Below are 21,902 nucleotides of genomic sequence, written 5' to 3' on the forward strand. Positions count from 1 at the left end.
TTCAATTTATGGCAGTTTCAAGGAGTGAGTCGGGTCTTTGGCTAAATGCTCTTTTTTTTAATTATTAGTGGTTGTTAGTAATTTTGAACAATCATAAACACCCAGGCTTTGAGAAAAACACATAAATATTGAGTGTCCTGACCGGGAATCGAGCACAGGAACTCTCGGGTGGAAGGCAAGCGTCTTACGCACTGCACCACGAGAACTGCCTTAGCTAAATGCTCTTTGTACCGAGGCTAGGAGATGACTCGTAGCATCCAGGGGACTGAAAGAGATATTTTGTATACTTGGCCCTTGGGGAAACCTAGGATAGGTACCTAAATATTAGTTTATATAATAATATATGCATTTACGCTCACGATGGCCGAGCGGCTAACACGCTGGCTTATAATGTCGTGGGTCCTAGGTTCGAATCCTTGGTCTGACAAATACACATATTATTTTTCAATGTGTGTTTCGAAGAGTTAGTCAGTGTATGGACCTAATAGGTTGAGCGAGTGGCTAACATCCATTTCTCGTAAAAACAAATATTTGTTGATACAAACCTCTACTCTGTTGAGGTCCATAATATGATCTTCTTAGGATTGAACATGGTCAAAAATATATAAGTAACTACCTACCTAAGTACATGTTTTTTATTATTAATATAATTTAGGTCATCCAACAGGTTCAATCACAGTGAATAAGTATAATAATAATTAAATATATAGAAAAATAATATAATAGTATGATGAATAACAGGCGGACAGAAAAAGCATAATAAATCAAATTCATGGTGGGTACAGCTGTGATTCTGTGAATATAAATAATCGGAGAGTTATTGAAAATGGTTTAAAAAAAATAGAAAGAAAAACACAATAGTAGTACCTACCTAACCATAAGAAAAATAGAAAAAATACAGAAAAACATAAGAAAGTACCTATAATATAGGCACAGAACAGATAATAAATAGAATACCGATAGGCAATATTCAATACGCCGCATGGTGAAGCAGGCTTTTGAATGTGTGAGTGTCCTACAAAAATGAAGCACGCATTATGCACGCGCAATAGTGTGTGTAATACACTAACATTAAATGAGCGTAAATGCATAAACCGAGAGCAGATTTTAGTATTCGACGTAAAACGTATTCTTAACACGTGTGTAAGTTTAACCCGGATTCTTCCTTACTCGAGTCGGTTACCTGCTATCGCCTTACCCGTTGTGTATTTCAGTTCCCATTATTTCTGAGTTCCCTGAATATAGGTATCTAGCAGGGAATCCCAAACTATGTTCCGCGGACCCAAAATCATCGAATACATCGAGCTTCAATTTTGGGACCATTCCTAAATAGATTTGATATAAATAAATAAAAATCGATGTTTTTTAAAAATATTAAAACTATGAATTAGTCAAAAATATCTTCCTGGCATTATAGAGTATAATAATTATGACCATTAAATAATAAATGTAGGTAATAATAAGATGGGATCCTTTAAAAAATTCACATTTTATAACATTTTTTTTAAACAATTTATCAGTTTATTTTAGTTTATCTTTGCCTTACGGCTATACTTCAGTTGAGGCATGGTCTACAAAGATCGTGGCTAGGCGGTGCGCGGATTGTGCAAATGACGCTTGCCGAACGAAATATAATTTGTCATAAAAATCCAACATGCGTCCATTTAATGTTATGATTATTGTTATATTACTAATAATAATAGTATATTCATTGACATGTTTTCTTTTTTAAGTACATACGTAAAGTTTTTTAGTCATCTTTACAAGATTTAAGAATATTTTCATCCGACGCCATGACAAAACAAATCGACGTGCGAACACTTCTACTAGCGGTCTCCGATTGGCGAGTCCAGGCGACGAGTGAGAAATTTCGTCGCACCTATTGTTGAAAATTATTTGCCGTTTCACTGAAGTACGCTCTTATAAAAATGTCTCAAAGTGCAAGCTTCGTATTTTTCCGCTAGGTAGGTAGGTAGAGAATTAGCCTTAATACTTTCACTTCAGGACGCATACGCGCATACGTGTGTACAGGTACTAATAATAAGTTATCGGAAATATTACAAAATGATTTCGAACAAACGTCTCACAAAAACTGCAAACCATGGGCCGGTAGGTAGGTAGTCTATATTGACATAATTTTGTAACATAGATAGGTAGGTATTCGAATTTTTTTGGGTTCACGTCATAGGTATCATGATATTTTTTTATAAAGTTACAAATATTTTTATTCCTTATAAAAAAAATATTTTTGGGTTTTCATCGCGTGTTCATTCTCCTTTCTTCGCGGTGAAAACCATAAAATTCGTAACGATAATAAAAAACCGTGGAAATCTCAAATATTATAGATATATTTTTATTTGAGAAATTAAGATTGTTTCATTCCCGGCGAAGTTGTAATTATTAAAAATGAAGACAGGCAAAAAAATATAACAATTAATAATTTCTTTGAATTTAACGCTGAAGTCAAACATACATATTCTTTAGCCATAAATATTTTTATGACGTTGAGGTTTTGGCGGCAAACGTAGAATACGGCAAAATTATTTTAAGCTGTCAAAGGTGATTGTCAAAGTTTTGAGCAGCGAAAACAAATGAAAATCAAAACAGTGGAAAACAACAGTGGAATATTCAAAATTCTTAAAACAAACGAACGATTATTCGCTATTAAAACGTCGTGATCGGCTAGTGGGGAAAACAATTACCGATAAACTTTTTATAGGAAAAGTTATAATGTTGAAAAAAACACTAGCAAAGCCGGTGGAATGGCTCAGTGAGAAAGCAGAGTGGCAGCAAATCAATGATCCCAACTTCACATATAAAATAGTCGATTTTTACAAGTAAGTCAAGAGTACGGTGAAAAAAATACGGTTATAAAAATAATCAGAAATATGCCCTTGAAAACATTGCGTATTTTAGCAGGGGCTATTTCTATTATTATGATATTGGTTTGAAAGCGTATTATAGTATTCTCTAATTTAACAGCGCCATGTAATTCTCATTCGAATGAGAACTTAACATTTCGTCGCTATAGATTGGTTTGTCGAATATCCGTTTTTGTCGAAATCGACCTTCGAGCTAAATGGACCAGAACCATCCTTTTCTTTAAATTGATTTGTAATGAAAACAGTATACATATATGCTGTAAAAACAACAATTTAAATACCTCCATGTATTTAAATAAAGGATAATCAAATTTGTTTTTCGTCTCGTGAACATTTGACATTTGGTCTATTCGACAAACCAATCTACAGCGACGATTTGTCACCCGGTCAGTCGAAGGAATTTTGAGGATGCATCTATACAGCCACATCTCGAAAGCTTCAAGTCTCCGTGACATCTTTTGGTTTAGCGTCCATACTTCCATACCATAGAAAAGAATTGAGAGAACATAACAACGTACCATACGCAGACTCAGAGGTTAAGGTCTCGATTGCTAAGGAGGCGTCTCATTTTGAGAAAGGCACTCCTTGCGCTCTCAATTCTAGTTTTTATTTCCTGAGACTGTTCCATTTCTCAATGACCCATGTACCTAAATATTTATAATGGGTCACACGTTCGATTGGTTTGCTGTTAATGACAAAATTTGTGTTGGCGTCTGGTGTCACTATTTTTGATACTAGTACCTAATAGTTTTGTTTTCTTGAGGTTCATTTTTAAAGCATAAGAATTACTGACCTCACCCTTTCTACCGGTTGATGTAAACTCTTTAAGCTATCAGCAATCAGCACAGTGGCATCAGCATATCGTATATTGTTAATATGTTTCCCATTAACCAAAATACCCACCGATTCCCCCTGTAAGGCTTCCTTGAAAATAGCTTCTGAGTACAGGTTAAATAGCAGAGGTGGCAATATACACCCCTGTCGTATACCGCGACAATTTTTGACCTCCACTGATTTCGTTTTTGATCTTTACATTTGCTGTTTGTTTCCATTATAAGTTAGCTATCAGTTAAATGTCTCTTGCATCGATGCCTTTCTCCTGTAAGAGTTCGAGAAGTTTAGGATGCTTAATAGTAAAACCAGGAAACTACAGTACCTTCGGCCAAATAATGAGACGACAAAAGTACAGCATTCCCCAACATGTCATTCAAGGAAAGGTCAATGGTAAGCGTAGCAGAGGACGGCGCCGCATTTCGTGGCTTAAGAACCTCCGTGATTAGTACGAGTGCAGCTCCACTGAACTGTTCAGGGTAGCAGACGACTGATCTAAGATCGCTAGAGGATGGCAGAATAAGAAGATGTAATTCTCAAAGAAAACCTTTCTTTGGCATACTTATACACTTTTGATATCCATTTCTTTTCATCAGGAAATTCAAATTCAAGAATATAATAGCGGAGGTCGGCGAGTTCGTGCTGGTGTCCAACGCGGATTCGGCCGATCCAGACACGGTGGAAGGCTGTGACGTCGCTCAGATAACCAAGTTGTACGAGAGTCACGACAAAGACCTCTCGGACCGGTTCCGGGCGCACGTCCAGTGGTTCTCTAAGGCGTCCGATCTACCCGCAGCCTGCCTCAAGGACATTGATTTTGATCTGGATCAAGATGTTGAGGTAACTAGCACATTTTCTCATGTGTACAGACTTTATGCACTCGCAGACCATGTTTGGATGCGTGGGTATACCCAATATATGGAGTCAATTACCGTGTAGGTATTGCTGAAGGTCAAATGTAGCGGTTTCTTTGTACTCGATGATATTGACTCTCAAAAAAATATTACTGTCCGACAAGAAGATCCAGGCAATAACCGGAAGTCGTTGAAGTCAAAGTGCGGTTAAAAGTAGGAGGGTTCACAGTTTTAACAAGTTGACAAGAAGATCTTGTTCGACAGTACACTGATGTAGAATTCATGAAAGTATGCCAAGCTTATGTCATACATAGATCAACACAATTACTACAATAGCGTGATTGCCTTTTTACTTTTTCAGGTTGTGGAAGACCACAGGCCTTTCGACAAAGATGTGTCCATTGAAACTTTCTTCAAGAAATGTAACATCGTCAAAATGCCCACGACGGCCGCTGTAGCTGAGATCGTCAAAAACCAAACCAACAACAAAACAAAGGAATACATCTGCCGCTTTCGACTCGTAGCCCTCACCAGAAAAAAGTTCTCCCTCGAACCGATTCTCGATGAGGAGCGGGCCACCTATTCGAGCAGGCTACCCGTCATGAAGACTCCCAGCAAAAAGATCAAAGAAAATCTGGCCCTCAGCAAAACTCCCAACAGCCTCATCAAAAAATTCGCTTCCTCCTCTATCAGCGAGAGGAGCGAGGCGTGGGCTGTCAAGAACTCTGACAACTCCAAACTGGTCTTAATGAGAGACATCACCAACAACTACGATCACCCGTCCCCTTCCGCTCAACAGAACAAACGGAAGTCAACCATCTGCAAGGGAGCCTCACCCAGGAAGATTATCAATCAGAAGATTATTAGTAAACTTACAGACGCCGACGTCACCGCTCTGCTGCTGAGCGATGACGATGATGAATCCGCCGCTTCTGACGGGAACGGTTCCATCGACAGCGTCAGGAGATCGCTCAACTTCGGTGGTAAAAGTACACCCACAAAAAAAAACAACGTATCTGAACGTAACATTGAGAATACGCCTACCAGAAGGACATCTCGTATAGTCAAGCAGAGCTTTAAATATTCGGATGATTTTGTGGAGTCTGAAGAAATGCCAAAGACAAAAAGCAAAGAAACTTTGTATACTCCCACTAAAAAACTCACCAAGGCACCCGTTCATACAACTCCCAGTAGGAGTAAAACCGTGAGCGAGTACGCAGGCGACCGATCCGATAGCGATAACAGCTTAGCACCTAAGACTCCCAAAAGATTAAAAGCCACACCGAGAACTCCCATTGTGAAAGCGGCCAAGAAGAAAGAGCTCACCCCGTCCATCCGTGCCCGAGAGAATCCCGTTTTGCTACGAGGTTGGTTCAATGATTAATCTGGATGCATAAATTAAATCAACGAACATTTTTTTTGGAACCTTTCCTGTTGTGTGTTAATTTGATTTGTCAAATAAAAACAAAACAATATCAATATTATATCTTCTGGTTCTGCCTCATCAAAAGTTTTTGGAAGTAAAGCAAGTCACTTATGCATTGAATTAATGTTCATATTGAATCTAATAAAATTGGAGACCATATGGTATATGGTCATCTCATTACGATAAGACAGCTCACGGCGCACTGTGCCATGGTGAAATGTTTTAGATACAATTTACAATTACTTGTATGCATCGTCTTCTTTGTTGATATTATTAATTATACTACCTATGTGATGAATGCATTTTATTATTTATCATGAAATACCATGATTCAGCGTAAGTGCAAGTGAGTAAGCATTCGGCACGAATAGAACATAATATGGTTAACTATGTTGTGTTTAAATTTGGTAGTCGTACTGAGAAGCAACACGATGGTATAACGTTTCATAGTTAAGTTGAAAATAATAAAATCGTTGTTCTACTGTGCATTATACGATAGAAACGCGGCTTCATTTTGCTAAATATAGGCTCTCTCTATATAATATCATTACTCTGAGGTTGGGGCATTATTTTCAACACACCGACAATGTTGCTAGTGAATATCATAATCGATCTGTTATAGTAGTTCAACCGCTTTGTTATGTGTGTATATTTTCATTATTTCTATTATAGACGGCGGACTGCAACTGGCGCGAGAGAGTCTTCACGTGTGTGCCGTGCCTCGCAGTCTGCCGTGCCGCGAGGAAGAATTCAACAACATCTTCACTTTCATCGAAGGGAAGATTTCCGACAATAGCGGAGGGTACATACATTGTGTCTAATGTGTAAATGTAATGAACTCCCAATGTAATAGGGATCCAAAGTTGTATAGTGATGCAACGTGGCACGGTCATAATGGCTAAGGTAGCAAACAGGAATACTCGATCTGATCAAAGACAACCTTCTCTGGAAGACGGAGATTATGCCAAAATATATCCTGAAACTTCCTTTTATTCCGAATGGATGTTATAGATTTATTAATTACTACATATCATTGTATCTATGTATTAACATTTCGAATATGAAACATGTTTTACTTGTACAGAAACTAAAGCATTCACATTGTAATGCAAAATTGACTAGCCTGTTAAAGGACAAAACTTCATTAGTTATTAGCGTATGTAATTCATGTATATTAATAATAATGAATATCAAAAACCACCAAAGATGGTGGTCATAAACAAGATTCGATGAGTTATTCACTAGCATAGTGAACCAAGTCCATTCTGGTTATTTTTGAGTATGCTAGGTTCAAACATAATATTTGAGTATTTATTATATAATATTAAAATAACCAGAATGGACTTGGTTCACTGTGCCTGTGAACCACTCATATGGCTGTCATTTTCAATGCATCACTAACCTATGGAATATTAATTTTGCTATGGCCATTAATTCAACGATACTAAAAATGTTTGTAGGATAGACATCAAGTATTGTATGTATGTATTATTAAAAGTTCATAAAACTCCCTCTTGTCATAATCAAACTCTTTGGATGTGGTAGATATCGCCGAATAGTAATGGTCTGCTCCTAAAGTAGAGCGTCATATGGAGACTGAGTACTGCCTCCACAATCCCTGTCGCTCACTAGTCGCTTCGTATCTTCCTATGGATGGTATTTAGCAGTCTCATCAGGCCAACTTCTTGATTTTCTTCAGGCATACATAGCACGCGGCCGAGCCAGGTAAAACGTGACATCTTCACGGTCCCTTCTCTTATCTCCCTGTTACTCATATAAAGCCATACTGCCTCACACTCAGTATCCGGCGTAAGCATGTTTTTGAAGCCCAATGTAGGATTATTCTGAGCCTTAGTGAAGTGCACCATATCATCTCCGAACGTTCTTATATCCAGTTTGAATTATTCCAATTTCAGGTGCATGTACATATCGGGAGTCCCAGGTACTGGAAAGACTGCTACAGTGACAGAGGTGGTCCGCTGCCTCAACAAACGGGTCAAATCCGATGACCTGCCGCATTTTGAGTTCATCGAAATCAACGGGATGAGGCTAACAGAGCCCCGACAGGCATATGTGCACATCTACAGACAACTCACAGGTGTGTAGATATCTCATACGAGTTGTAAAAAAAGCGTAGTAAAATTTATTTATGTACTACAATAAGATTGATAGGATATGATACCTTCGCATTGAAAAATTCCTGGAAAAGTTTGATCTTTGAAAATCAATGGGCGTGGTGTCACTATTTTTCGATATGGGACACATACCCAAGAGCTCCCAGGACAGTGAAACAGCCAAAAGGTTTTCAATTTGAAGTTTTGATTATAGCATTGACAAAATTGGTTAGTTACCTTGAATGATTCAATGTAGATTAAAGATGTTGAAGAAAAACCTCTGGTATCTCTAATTTTCATACAAACCCTTTAGGATTACGCTGCTTGTTGTTTCTTTCATCCATACAAAAACGGTGCTTACATGAAACTGAAAGTTGCTTCAGTGATTTTTATAGGGAAATAATTAAAGGTTCCATCTGAAAGAAGATATTTTAACATCTTTGATGTTGACCAGTCTTTCTCAAAGTGTGCGATAACGCCCCCTTGTGGGTGCTGGAGGCTTTCAGGGGGGCAGTAGATGGCTCAAAGAAAATTAGGGGGCGTTAAGGAAATCTAGAGAGGCGACGGCAAACAAATTCTATCTATAAAAATCAGACGGAATCTAAACACGACACCACTTGATATGCGATTTATTACTCGAATCCTTGGAGTCCCATATGGACGGTTAAATTAGAATCGCTTACACATGTAATAATGTGTAAAAGAATTTCGGCTGCAGCAGTGAATCTCTCCCTTGGGTTATGGTCGGTTGTTCAACGATTTCTGATTGCATTCTCATCGTCGTATTTATCTGAACGTGGATTTAGTGCTGTAGCAAAGTTGCTAACTAATAAAAGAAATCGGCTGCAAGTTACTGAACTTACGGCTTTTAAGTGAATTTGAGCCTGATATTAAAAAACTCGTCAAAATGCATCAGATTCATCCTTCACATTAGATAAGTTTTAAATTCAAAGCCTTCTTTTAATATAAATAAAAATACTTCTAAATATAAGTAGCTACTTAGTATAAGACTTCTAAGTATGAGTTTTATTTCCTCTCATTGACACATTCGTTGATCTCAGAAATAGGAATGGGGGGCACAAGATTTTTTCTATTCGATAATTCGATAACACGTCAGAAGCATCTTGAAGTCTTGAAAAAAAATATGGTACTGGGTGGGACTCGAATCCGCATCCATCAAATTCCAGCCAATGTGCTTTACCAATTTAGCCACCTACACCATTATGTATGCACTAATTTGTACATTTTTATCTTGTGAATTGAATAAAAACATAGTTTACCAAACTTGAAGTTAATAATAAGTTCAATGGATAGTTAAAATATATAGGTATGTATCTATTTAATATTTAATATCGATTGTTTCAGGAAAGACAGTCGCGTGGGAACAAGCGTGCAGTCTTCTCGAGGCCAGATTCACAAAACCTGCGCCCCGGAGGAATACCATCGTGTTACTCATAGATGAGGTGAGGTTTGCATCTAAAACATTCGAAGCCAAGAACCAGTGTCATTTTGTCCAAAAAGAACACTATCGGGGAAAAGGACCGTGTAATGTGTCGGTAGAGAAATAAAATACCCACATAAATTTATATACCCACGATGGCCGCGCGGCTTAAGCGTTGGCCTATTGCGTTGTGAGTCCCAGGTTCGAATCCTGGGTCTGGCAAGTACACATATTGTTTTTCAATTTGTGTATGAGTCCGAGTATGGACCTAATAGGTTGAGCAAGTGGCTGACATCCATTTCTCGTAAAAACAAAATCTGTCAATACAAACCTCCACTCTGTGGAGGCCCATATGATCCTATTAGGATTGGACATGGTCGAAAGAAAGAAAAGAAAAACAAAATGAAATGTTGTTGTTTTGCAGTTGGACGTGCTGTGCAACCGCCGGCAAGACGTCCTGTACAACCTGCTGGACTGGCCTTCAAAGGCGGCCGCTCATCTGGTGGTGGTGGCCATCGCGAACACCATGGACTTGCCCGAGAGGCTGCTCATGGGGCGCGTCGCCAGTCGCCTGGGACTCACCAGGTTGGCATCGCTTCCGCTCACTCTTACTCCGTGCTATTTGAACTTGTCGCATTACTTACAAAGAGTGTGATAGGAGGTAGACAGGGTTAATATGTATTTATTGTATCATCTTGTCTCGCATGCCCCACCCGTTCTTGTTTTCAGTGGCGTGTTTGCACTGAAGATGCACTGATAAAATGAAGATTGTATAGAATAGCGTTTTTGATACACTTTCATTATCAGTAGCTAACTCAAAATATACCAAAGTCAGATAGTGGCACCTTTACACGTAATGCCCTCATATAGGCTACTGATTTTCCAGAATATCGGGTGTCATGTTTTTTATATATTCAATATAAATAAAGGGATAAACGAAACTTCAGAGTGACAAAGTGACATTTCAGATTATTATTTGATGAAAATTAGTTTAGATTAGTAAGATGCCCCAACTCATATTTACAGATGCTAATTTATCACCACTTTTTAAAAATTACATTATATGAAATAATAAAAATATATTCATGTTACATAATATTTTTTCTTTAGTCTCCACTATAACAATAATTATCTACTTCAAGGTTGACATTCCAACCGTACACGTACAGCCAGTTGCAGAGCATCGTGACGGCGCGGCTGGCCGACACGGGCGCCTTTCACTCGGACGCTGTGCAGCTGGTCTCTCGGTAATTATTGCATCACATCTCTCTCTGCCGATATTTATCTTATCTGACCTATTCTTTTGTATTTATTATGAATTGAATTCCTCAGAAGGAAACCATTTCTATTGCTATGTTCATAAATGTGCGGTAGAATGGAAGATAAATTTAATTCTCACTTTGTGTGTGTACACGTATAATACAACCGACACGCTCACATACTGTAGTTGAAGAGTTAGAAGAGATCTTTATTCAGGTACTTATTCTTTGTGGCTTCCTCATGGAACTTTCCAACTGTCCCTATGCTTTCCAATTCAATAGTCGAAGGATCTGTTCTGTTCCCCATCAGATTGCTCGATATCACTCTCTGTGCCGGTTCATTCTCATTCATGAGGTGCACATGACCTAGCCGGCTCGATCGACAAATCTTTGAACGGCACTGTAATGTTCGGCCGTCGAGCTCAGCATCGTATCTTCTCTACAAATTATTGCCGTCCCAGATTGGCCTATAGATACGGTGGAGAAGTTTTCTGTCAAAGATATTTAAGGCTCATTCATTTGGCGTTTGCAGATTTTATGTCCAGGTTTCTGAGTCACAGATGAGAACAGTCTTGTGAAGTGTGCTTTTAGTTCAGCAAGATAATCAGTCATAATAGACCAAAGTAATATTTGTTCGCTGACATGATTCTCTTCAATTTTATTCGATATTATTATAGCGGTTCTGAAGAGTAGACGAAACTCTCAACTGTAATGTAACAAAGATGGCCGTATTTTTTGTTTTTGCCTTGTTTGCCATGTTTGAAGAGGTATAATAAAATTATTATTAAAATTAAGTTTTTTTCGTTATCAGCAAAGTGGCAGCGGTGTCGGGTGATGCGAGACGCGCCCTGGACATCTGTCGGCGTGCCGTTGAGCTAGCCGAGGAGAACGAAGGCAAAGGAGGGTGTGCAGGGCAGGTGGGGCTGTCGCAGGTGAACCGAGCGCTCAGTGAAATGATAGCCAGCCCCAAAGTGCAGGCCATCAAGTCTTGTTCCAAGATGGAACAGCTCTTTCTGCAAGCCACATCCGCCGAGGTTTTTATTTCTCTTCCCGTTAAGATATTCATATTATATATATTCAAGAATCTTAATTTACCAAGGTGGATGGTCAATCCAAAATAACATTCACCGGAAAATATTCAAAAGTAAGCAATTATGTATATTGTTATAATTGTGTGGTTTTGAATATTTCATACTGTTATTGTGTAATAGTAATCATCCTACATAATTGTGCGAAAACCATTGTTATGATTCTATGAAGTAAAACTTCTTTAGTAGTATAGTGTAAATCGCGTAAAGAAAAGGCATGTGAAACCGTACCATGTTTGATCCCGTATGCCTCCACGGCGTGGAGGTTGTATTAACAGATTTTTGTTTTGACAGAAATAAATGTTGGCCACTTGTTCAACCTATTAGGTCCATATTCTGACTCCGAACACACGTTGAAAAATAACATGTGAAATTGCCAGACCTGGAATTCAAACCCGGGACCCACAACATTATAAGCTAACACATCACCGCTTGGCCATCGTGAGAATCCAAAATTCGTCACAAAATATCATTAACCCGGCGCCCGCTTCTGTCACGAAAGTAGTACGCGAAATTGCGCAAAACTACGGGGCTACAGCGCTTCTGTCGCCAATGTTGTACGCAAAAATGCGCCGGTCGATTATGTAGAATATACATGACGCATGATTTTGAAATCTCTACCATAATTTGCCTTATTTCATTACCAACGGTGACATATATATAATATTGTCAAATAAATTATGTTACAATACTAAAACTTCGATGTTTGACATGCCTTCGACAGGCCGTCAATCTACGCTCATTTAATTTTGGCTTGAAACATCGCGCCACTTTACTGCGTTTGCGCAGTATGCGTAATATCACTGTTGTGAGAGGACTGTGCAAGGAATCGCTCTTGTCGTTTTTCCGTACAAAATATTACGTATTTTACGCGATCTATTGTATTGTGTGAATTTTATTATAAATATTTTGTCTGTGTTATTGTTTATGTGTTTTTAACTATTCCATTCATGTGTATTAAACTGTTATAAGGTGTTTTGACTATATTTTTTTGGACTATTTTACCTTTTTTATCGTGTGAGTGTTTGGTTGAAAACTTTTTTCAAACTTCAATATGGCTGGTTTAAGTGAGGAATTGGACTCCGATTACGAAATGTCTGAAGAAGAATTGGAACCATCTGACCTCAGTGATGTAGATATATCAGAAGAGCCAATTGAACACTTGAGAACATGGACATCCGGACCCCATGTCCCGATCGTGTATGAGTTTGATGATTTTCAATCCGGCATAGCAAACAGCGATTTGACTGAGACTTCGCCTGAGTGTCTTTTTTTTGAACATTTTTTAAACCGTGATATAATGTTGAAGGTAGTCCAACAAACAAACATTTTTTTTCACTATCAATATAATACTCAAGAACTTGGACCAAAATCACGTTCTCATAATTGGATCGATACAACTGTATCAGAATTATATGCATTTTTTGCGGTGTCAATGCTCATGACACGAAACAAACATTTGTCACTAGAAGAACACTGGAGTACGGATTGTTTTTTAAGTGCACCCATTTTCGGTCAGACAATGCCTAGAGACCGATATGAGTTATTGCTCCAAATGCTCCATTTTTCCGATCCAACAAGTGTTACCTCAGATAGACTAAATAAAATTAGGTTACTTTTAGAGCATACACGCAAAATTTTCAAAGACACGATGATTCCGCATCAAAATCTCTGTATCGATGAGAGCATTATTGTTTTTAAAGGGAGACTTATTTTTAAACAATTTATTCCATCGAAGCGTCATCGTTTCGGTATCAAAATGTTCGTGCTGTGTGACGTTATGACGGGTTATATTTTAGATTTTATTATTTACTGTGGTGACGGGACAGACATAGTGGATAGCCAAAACTTTGGAATTTCCGGAGCTGTTGTGACAACGCTGCTGACCGAGTATCTGGGCAAAGGGCATTCGTTGTGGTGCGATAACTGGTACACCGGTCCACAGTTATTCAAACACCTCCATGAAAATAAAACCAATGCTTGTGGGACTGTACGTAAGAATCGCAAAGAAATGCCATGCTTCAAAAAGCTGAAAAAGGGGGAGACAGAGGCAAAGTCAAAAAGCCCACTGTTGGCTCTCAAATGGTGTGACAGAAGAGATGTCCACATGCTTACAACCATGCACGATGACTCCTTCGGTCCAACCGGTAAAACTAATTTTAGAACCGGAGAACCCATTATGAAGCCAAAGTGCATCTTAGAGTATAATAAAAATATGGGGACTGTCGACAAGGCCGACATGATGCTCAGCAGCTTGTCGTGCATGAGGAAATCTGTGAAATGGTACAAAAAAGTAGCATTTCACATGATTGACCTCTATTTATTAAATTCATTCTATATGTATAAATCTGTTACTGGTAGTAAAAAAACTTTAGGAGAATTTCAGTTAGTCGTGATAAAACAATTAGTTGCTAAGTACGCTGTGAAAATCACGAAAACTCCACAACCCAGACCATCGACTAGTGAAAATCCATTGAGGTTGTTACCTAGAACTTTAACAGATCATTTGCCGGAACACATTCCGCCCACGGCAAATAATAAAAAGCCCAGAAGACGCTGTCATGTGTGCGGAAATTCAAAAATTAATAAAAAAAAAACATCTCTATCTAGATATATGTGTTGTATTTGCAATGTGGCTTTATGTCTCAGTCCGTGTTATAAAATCTACCACTCTTCAAAACAATTTTAAATGTGAAAAGTAAAAATAAATATGTAACTCAGTAATAATATTTAATAGCTGTTTAAGTGTCTGCCTAAAAGTTTGTTTAGTCTAAAATTATTGTGCTATATTTACGACCCTACTCAGGGAAAAAACATTATGTGTGATTTTATTACCATTTGTGAAGTGTTTCTATACTCGCGTCAAGCACGAGCGTGACGAATAACAAAATACAAGCCTTGCAGTGCTCCATATACATAAAACAAAATGGCGGAAATCTTCTAAATGGTGAGTCTTTGTATAGAATTAATTTCTTCGGATATTTTTGACATTATGACTGATTTATTACGGTTTTTTAATGTTGTAAAATAATCTGAACATGTCTAGGCGCCTAAAGAGCCATAAAACTCATTTTTTATTACCATTTTTATTATGAAACACAGAAGTTAAATTAAACAAAAACCGTCACCGCGGAGAGTGAATTCGTCATACTACAATAGCCCGCGAGTGCCAGGTTAAGCATCAGGGCAGCACTATATGCAAGGATGTTATAGATTGATGAACATATTTTAAAGAACATTCAAAACAAGCAAAGTGAATAATTTACATGTCAAACTAATGAATTTATTATTTAATTTGGTAAAAAAAGATTTTCCTAGCAAAAAAAACACATTTTTTTTATAATATTCTTTGAATTTATCGTTTATTAAATTTTACTTTTACCATGTGAAATCATCATACCAAATCATATAACAGCTAATTTATTTGATTTTGGATTACTCAGGTACAGCGGACGGGGATAGAAGAGACGACATTCGCAATGGTGTTCCGGCAGCTGGAAGCGGTGTGCGCGTTCGGCGGGCTACGCTGCCCGTCACTGTCCGAGTGCCTCGGGGTGTGCGCCCGCTTGGGTTCATGCCGTCTGCTCATCTCGGAACACTCTCGCCAGGACATCCACCAGAAGCTATTGCTCAATGTGAGCACCGACGATGTGCACTACGCCACGCAGACTGTCAGTGTCTTCTGATAAATCTCCTAGTGCTGACAGGTGATTGTACTGCTGGCATCGCAATGATACTCAGAGTGATTTAAAAAATATTGTTTATTCCAGTCAGTTTGATACATTCGCAGACTCTTAGAATTAACAATATAAAACAAATAAGTGGGTACGCGTTAAGGTGTCAGGTGTACCAATTCAGGCCTCGCCTATCTTGATGATCTTCACTAGAGAATCCACATTTTTGTTCTTGATTGCCGTCCGGCAATGATTCACCATGGACGTCGTGTACTTCCCTACTGTAAAGTAACAAAAAGAATGCATTGTAATAATTTCAATTCACATCTATGGAAGAAAACCACTGATAGATAACTCGACTGCGTTAACGCATTCGTCAATCGAGCTTTGACTTATATATGACTACTATAAAACACAACGTTTGTCCAGAATTTAAATGCACTAAAACGGCAGGCTCTAGAGTGCTGAAATTCTTACTGAAGATTCCTTGGATAAAATGAAGATCAACATACTTGTTTATACATATTTTGAGATCTTTGAAATAACTTACATGATGAATGTTTCTTTCTCCCATGGTCTATTTTATGGCGCAATGTAATGAAATAAATATTTCCATGTTGTGATTTTATTGTGATGAAGAAATATTTAATTTGCATGATTATTTTTGTAGTGTGGACTAACAATATATAGAATGCAAACTGTGGTAACCCCAAATAATCTTAGTAAGCAATTGGAAAAACAGAATAACCAATACGTACTGTTCATGTTTGATAATATTATGTTAATCTTATATAAGTGTACAAAAATGTGAAATAAAGAGCATTGACCAAGTTTTATAATACGAGGGTGGGTCAATAAGTCCTTAGAAAAGCCGACAGGTGGCGCGACTAGTACTGTAAGCGGTTTGTTTTCATGCAGCGGCACTACCGATTCAGTATGCTGCGAAGTTTCAATCAGATTGGTCGGGTTGTTGTGTGTTTCTCGTACATTTAAAAAAAAAATTTGCTTGTTTACAAAAATGGAGAAAATTGAGTTTAGAGCTGTTATTAAACATTTTAATATAAAAGGGTTAACAGCAAAGGAAATAAAAAATGAGTTGGATTTAGTTCACGGCATATCTGCTCCTTCACTTGCAACTATTTATAACTGGTTAAATGAATTTAAACATGGTCGTACATCAACAAAGGATGAACCACGCTCAGGACGTCCTGTAGAGGTGACTACACCAGAAATGATCAATAAAATCCACGATATGGTGTTAACCCTTTCTAAGCGTTACGAATCCCGACTTAGTACAACAGTGCGCGTTGTGATTTCAAGCATCAATAAATCGTAATAAATGTCAGTCAAACATACACAAATAGAGTAGTAAAAAATCGGAGTCAAGTTCAAAAATGATTATGACAGAACCTAATATTTTATGTGACTCTAAAAATAAACATTCGTCGCCTAAATCTGATAAGAAATCACGAACAAGACTTCTTCATTGAAAAAATGCCAGCTTACTCGAGCGGCGCCATGACACTTACGAAATGGTGCTGGACTAATGCGTCGATGACAGATTAACAAGTGTAAGAACAGTTCAGTATTCTTATAGTCTACCGGCTACCATTTCGACAAATATGTCATACACATAATGAATAATAATATGGTTTATGACTTTTATGAGCATTTTTGTTGAGTGTGTTGAAAAAATATCAGTCATAAATAACTCATTTTTATAGCATCCAGGACATCTCAAACTGTGTAACTTTTGTTTGAACTCGCATACACATTGCAGCACTGCAGGCCGAGTATAAATAAATCATCCTTGAGAACTACTGGCTATTTGAGAGTGATGTACTTACCACCAGTGCCTGGTTTGTACCTACCATTGACCCCGAACTGAATGGAATCGAATGACACATAGTTTATATAACAAAATGGTTTATTTTTCGAATACCTATTACAATTCGTAAAATATTAAATTTCAAACACTTTTTGCACTTCTAAATGCTTTATAGTCACCACAATTTTATTTTCAAGTTCATTTGTTTTTTTTTTATTATATTACTTCAATAACCTGGTACTAGAATAGGTAATCTCTTATTTTATTATAATGACGTGATAGTAAGTAACTCGAGTTATTTTCGACTATAAATATAAGAAGAATTCTACATAAAAAAAATAGTAGTCATGAATCAAACCCTTTTGAATAGTATTACGAAAAAAATAATTCTCAAGTGTCTGTCTCACACCAGCAGACGATGATTTGCCGCGCAGTGTATAAAAATTCAGTAGCGCGGCACCTGGTGTTTGCGTAATACGACAATTTCCGCATTTATGCGGGAACGGGCGTCTGAGTGTTCGTGTCTTTTCTTTATAAATGGCTGATAACTAGGGTAAATAAATAATTTTTGTCTGTTTCACCTAATACTATAACCAGAAAATAGTATTTAAAAATGTTAATCAATGATAAACAAAGAGACATATTAAATCGCGGACTTCTAGGTATATTTAAATGACACCTGGTTCAAATTATTTTCCGAAACTATAAACTCGCGGATAATATAATGGCAGATAGGCGAATGAATGCAATCTCCAAAAGCATTCCTTTTGTAAAAATATTTTGTAAATTCACTTTGATCAATGTAACTTTCGAATATTCTATTTAACAGTTTACGCACCAAATAGTTTTTCAATCACTAAAAAACAATATAACTTATTATATCGCAAACTCGTATCGTTACAAACACGTCAGTCAAATGTCTTCGGCGCACATGCACTAAGAAGCGATAAGACACTATATACGCGGCAAATTTGAATTGGCCCGATGACTGATATATTTTTATTCAAGACACGCTCCCGAAAAATATTTATTTAAATTAGATAGAACAAAAGTTTAGGCTATCCATTGACAGATGTCAAGAGAAGGATGATTTTTGAATAAATTAAATCAATATTCGAATTATTCGCGCCTGGCGGAAAGCAGTACTAGGCAAACGAAAATCGAAATGACTTTAGTCAGCTGACGCGCGGATGACTCGCGCGTATAGGCTGACTAAAGTCAGTTGCCGCGTTAGAAAGGTTAAGTGACCGAAGATTAAAGTTGAGTGAGATGAGGTTACAGGGATCTCAAAAGGTAGCGTCATTTCTATTTTACATGACAAATTGGGCATGAAAAATATTTCTGCAAGATGGGTGCCGCGTTTGCTCACAGTCGACAATAAACGCAATAGGGTGGTGGCCTCTAAAGCCCTGTTGTCGCTCATGCAACGCAATCCGGATGAAATTTTTCGTCGCTTTGTGACTGTAGATGAAACATGGATACACCACTATACTCCCGAGACGAAAGAACAGTCAAAGCAGTGGATTGCGAAAGGCGAACCATGTCCAAAGAAGGCGAAAACCGTAAAATCAGCTGGTAAGGTTATGGCTACTGTATTTTGGGATGCACGTGGAATTATTTTCGTTGACTATTTGGAAAAAGGAAAAACAATAACAGGGGATTATTATGCATCTTTATTGGACCAGCTAAAAAACAAAATTGAAGAAAAACGGCCTCATTTAAACAGGAAAAAAATCCTCTTTCATCAGGACAATGCCCGTGTTCACACATGTTTACGATCAATGGCTAAAATTGAAGAATTGAAGTTCGAATTGGTCGACCACCCACCGTATTCGCCAGATTTAGCCCCCAGTGACTTTTTCCTTTTCCCAAACTTAAAAAAATGGCTAAGTGGACAACGTTTTTTTTCAAATGAAGAAGTCATCGATCGGACAAATGCTTATTTTGAGGACCTTCCGAAAACTTATTTTTCTGACGGTTTAAAAAATATTGAGAAACGTCTAACCAAGTGTATTGAGCTCCAAGGAGATTATGTTGAGAAATAAAAAAAAAATACAAAAATAAAAACTGTTTTAATGCTTTTTTCTAAGGAATTATTGACCCACCCTCGTATTATGTAAGGTTTATTATTCTTTGTACGTCACTCACTTCTGAGGCGGGACGCCCTCTGAATGATGAGGTTGATTTCTTTAAGAGTGTCGGATCCCTCGGAGTGGTTAGCCAGTCTGATGTTGTTTCCCCTTATCAGATCGCCGTTGATGTCCATCAACTCTCGGTAACACTGCAGCATGTCTGGCCTGGAAATGTTATTCGACATCAATTTATTTTACACCTTTTGTATATGAAAATGAAGCTGACCATAAAAGTTATCTGTATGAATAGTTAAATTAGCTGAAAGTCATTTATAATAAAATTATATAAACTAAAATTTGAACACTATATAATTATTCTTGTTTTATATAATATGCATTTACCTTACTACTACAGTTACTTTTTGCATGCAGACTTGTGATAAAATCTCTTTACATTAGTACTACAAGTCTAAAAGAAGTCTCATATACAATAAACCATTATTATCTAGATCAGCGATGCACGACCCGCAGGACTCGTGATGTTCTCCAGGCGATTTAGTGTGGCTCACCACTACATGAATACGCTAATTTTACCTAGACTGGGTATTCGGTGAAACCTGGTAAAATATTTTCATCTGTAATTCATAATTTTCAATGTATGCTGCAGTATAGAGTTCTATTTCCCTTGCTGTACATCAGTGCGCGGCACATATACCGATATGTATGTCAAACTGTGAATTTAATTAAATTGACGTATGACGCCCACATCATTCAAATTCACGAAACTTTTTATAGAAGGTCCTGTCATTTCAATTGTAACATATTGCTTTTGCAAAATAACATCAATAAATCTGTGAATGGTTTTTCTTGTATAAAAACAGACGGATGTATGAAAACACGTGCACCACAGAATCCTCTTTATCAAATGCTGTCGTTGTGTTACCAGTACAGTACCTAAGAAAATAAGTTACATAGTTAGCAGAAAAAATGCTAGAAAGAAATATCTAGAAACTGGCACATGAATAATTTGTAATCACTGCTTTCAAGAGAACAAAGATTTAAAAAAAAAATCATTGTTCAATATTAATAAACTAAAAATGAATTTAGGTAGGTACAAAGTGTTTTAATATTGTATGTTACAAATTATATCGTTAAAAAAATAAGGTACCAAATACCCACAAGTTGATAATCAGGAAATTCTAGCTTTTTTTATGAAAATTTCACATTGTTCAGGGTGCATTAAAATGCCAGTTTTTTAGTTTTAACGCCATATAGATATTTATTTAGGCTATTCAAAAATGCTAGATCTAGCAAGAAATATGCTAAGTTAGCAATGCTGGCCAGCAGCCCGAATTCGTAACTATCGACTCGTGTGGTCGAAAACTGTGCGGTATGACAAGTTAGTATCGCCCGTTTCATACCGTATACCATAATACCTATTTTTGAAGCCACTCGCTACGGACTATTTTAACTCGCGAGTGACCAATTGGCAACATCGCCAGAACCGAGAAAATCGATGTCTATGGTACGAGATGAAACGTCAAAAATGAAATGTCAAACGAATTCATTATTTTTGTTGGTTATGTTTGTGTATAATTCCTATAATATTCGATTGATTTAGTATAATATGATATAGATATATGTACGTAGAATATAACCTTACATAAATGCGAAACCATATAATATTATTACACTGTAAAACAAGATTTAACAAAATAAACACAGGTCTTCAATAACATTTATTTTTATGTAGGTATTTATTCATTACAAACCATTATAAAACATTAACATAATTAATTGAACTCAAGATAACATAGTATTAAGTAACATTGTGAATAATATAATAATTTGGCATCTTTATTGTTTATAAATTGGTAATTGCCGTGTTCTTTCCGTGGCGAACTCATTCATTTTGACGTTTTGTTTTCAAGGTCACTGTCACATACGAAACGAAATATCAAAATAAACATGGAAATAGGTACATGAATTCACGTCCTTCTTCGTGCAAAAGTAGCAAAAGCTCTTTGTTTAAGCGGAAATTACGTATAAATAGTGCATCACTGAGTAAAAAAGCATTTTCAGATAAGTTAGCATAATTATTTGATCTGTTTCGCGGATGATTACGTGATCCTAAAACCAATGCTTTGGCGAAATATAAAATAATAATATGTAATTATTCTCGCGAGTAAAGATAAGATAATAGTATCTGATCGCAGTTTAGCCCCTTCACCTTTGACAGTTGAAAACTAAACTACCTACGTATCGGCGCGAGACATTAATGAGAGAGAGAGAGAGACTCAAGTCGTATGGCCGCCTCTGGTCACAAGTACCCTTTGGTATGGGCAATAATGTCGACACGGATTATGACTAATTCAGGTAGTGATAAGTTTCGACATGCCATATTTCGATAACCTACGTCACTTTCGCGAATAA

At 37.2% G+C, this 21,902-nt stretch overlaps 2 protein-coding genes across 2 annotated transcripts in view; one reads left to right on the forward strand and one right to left on the reverse strand.

Annotated features, from left to right (window-relative positions):
- Positions 1-2,506: 2,506 nt before the first annotated feature.
- Orc1 (origin recognition complex subunit 1) lies at positions 2,507-16,560 on the forward strand. The gene is made up of 10 exons (XM_085943652.1): positions 2,507-2,837; positions 4,310-4,553; positions 4,929-5,934; positions 6,666-6,795; positions 7,910-8,091; positions 9,473-9,570; positions 9,973-10,133; positions 10,691-10,795; positions 11,619-11,841; positions 15,339-16,560. The coding sequence occupies exons 1-10, from the start codon at positions 2,731-2,733 to the stop codon at positions 15,579-15,581; spliced, it is 2,499 nt and encodes an 832-aa protein (XP_085799778.1). The 5' UTR covers positions 2,507-2,730; the 3' UTR covers positions 15,582-16,560.
- The window catches only part of LOC147074380 (BBSome complex member BBS2-like), a 29,289-nt gene continuing 23,105 nt past the window's right edge, over positions 15,719-21,902 (reverse strand). The window contains exons 10-11 of the mRNA XM_085943654.1: positions 19,546-19,694; positions 15,719-15,850 (exon numbers count right to left, since the gene is read on the reverse strand). Of these exons, the coding sequence (XP_085799780.1) occupies positions 15,750-15,850; positions 19,546-19,694 (250 nt within the window). The 3' untranslated portion in view covers positions 15,719-15,749. The remainder of the gene's footprint in view (positions 15,851-19,545; positions 19,695-21,902) is intronic.

Source organism: Rhyacophila brunnea, unplaced genomic scaffold (genome assembly GCF_057557595.1).
Source record: "Rhyacophila brunnea isolate RB1 unplaced genomic scaffold, BYU_Rbru_1.0 scaffold_16, whole genome shotgun sequence".
NCBI lineage: Eukaryota > Metazoa > Arthropoda > Insecta > Trichoptera > Rhyacophilidae > Rhyacophila > Rhyacophila brunnea.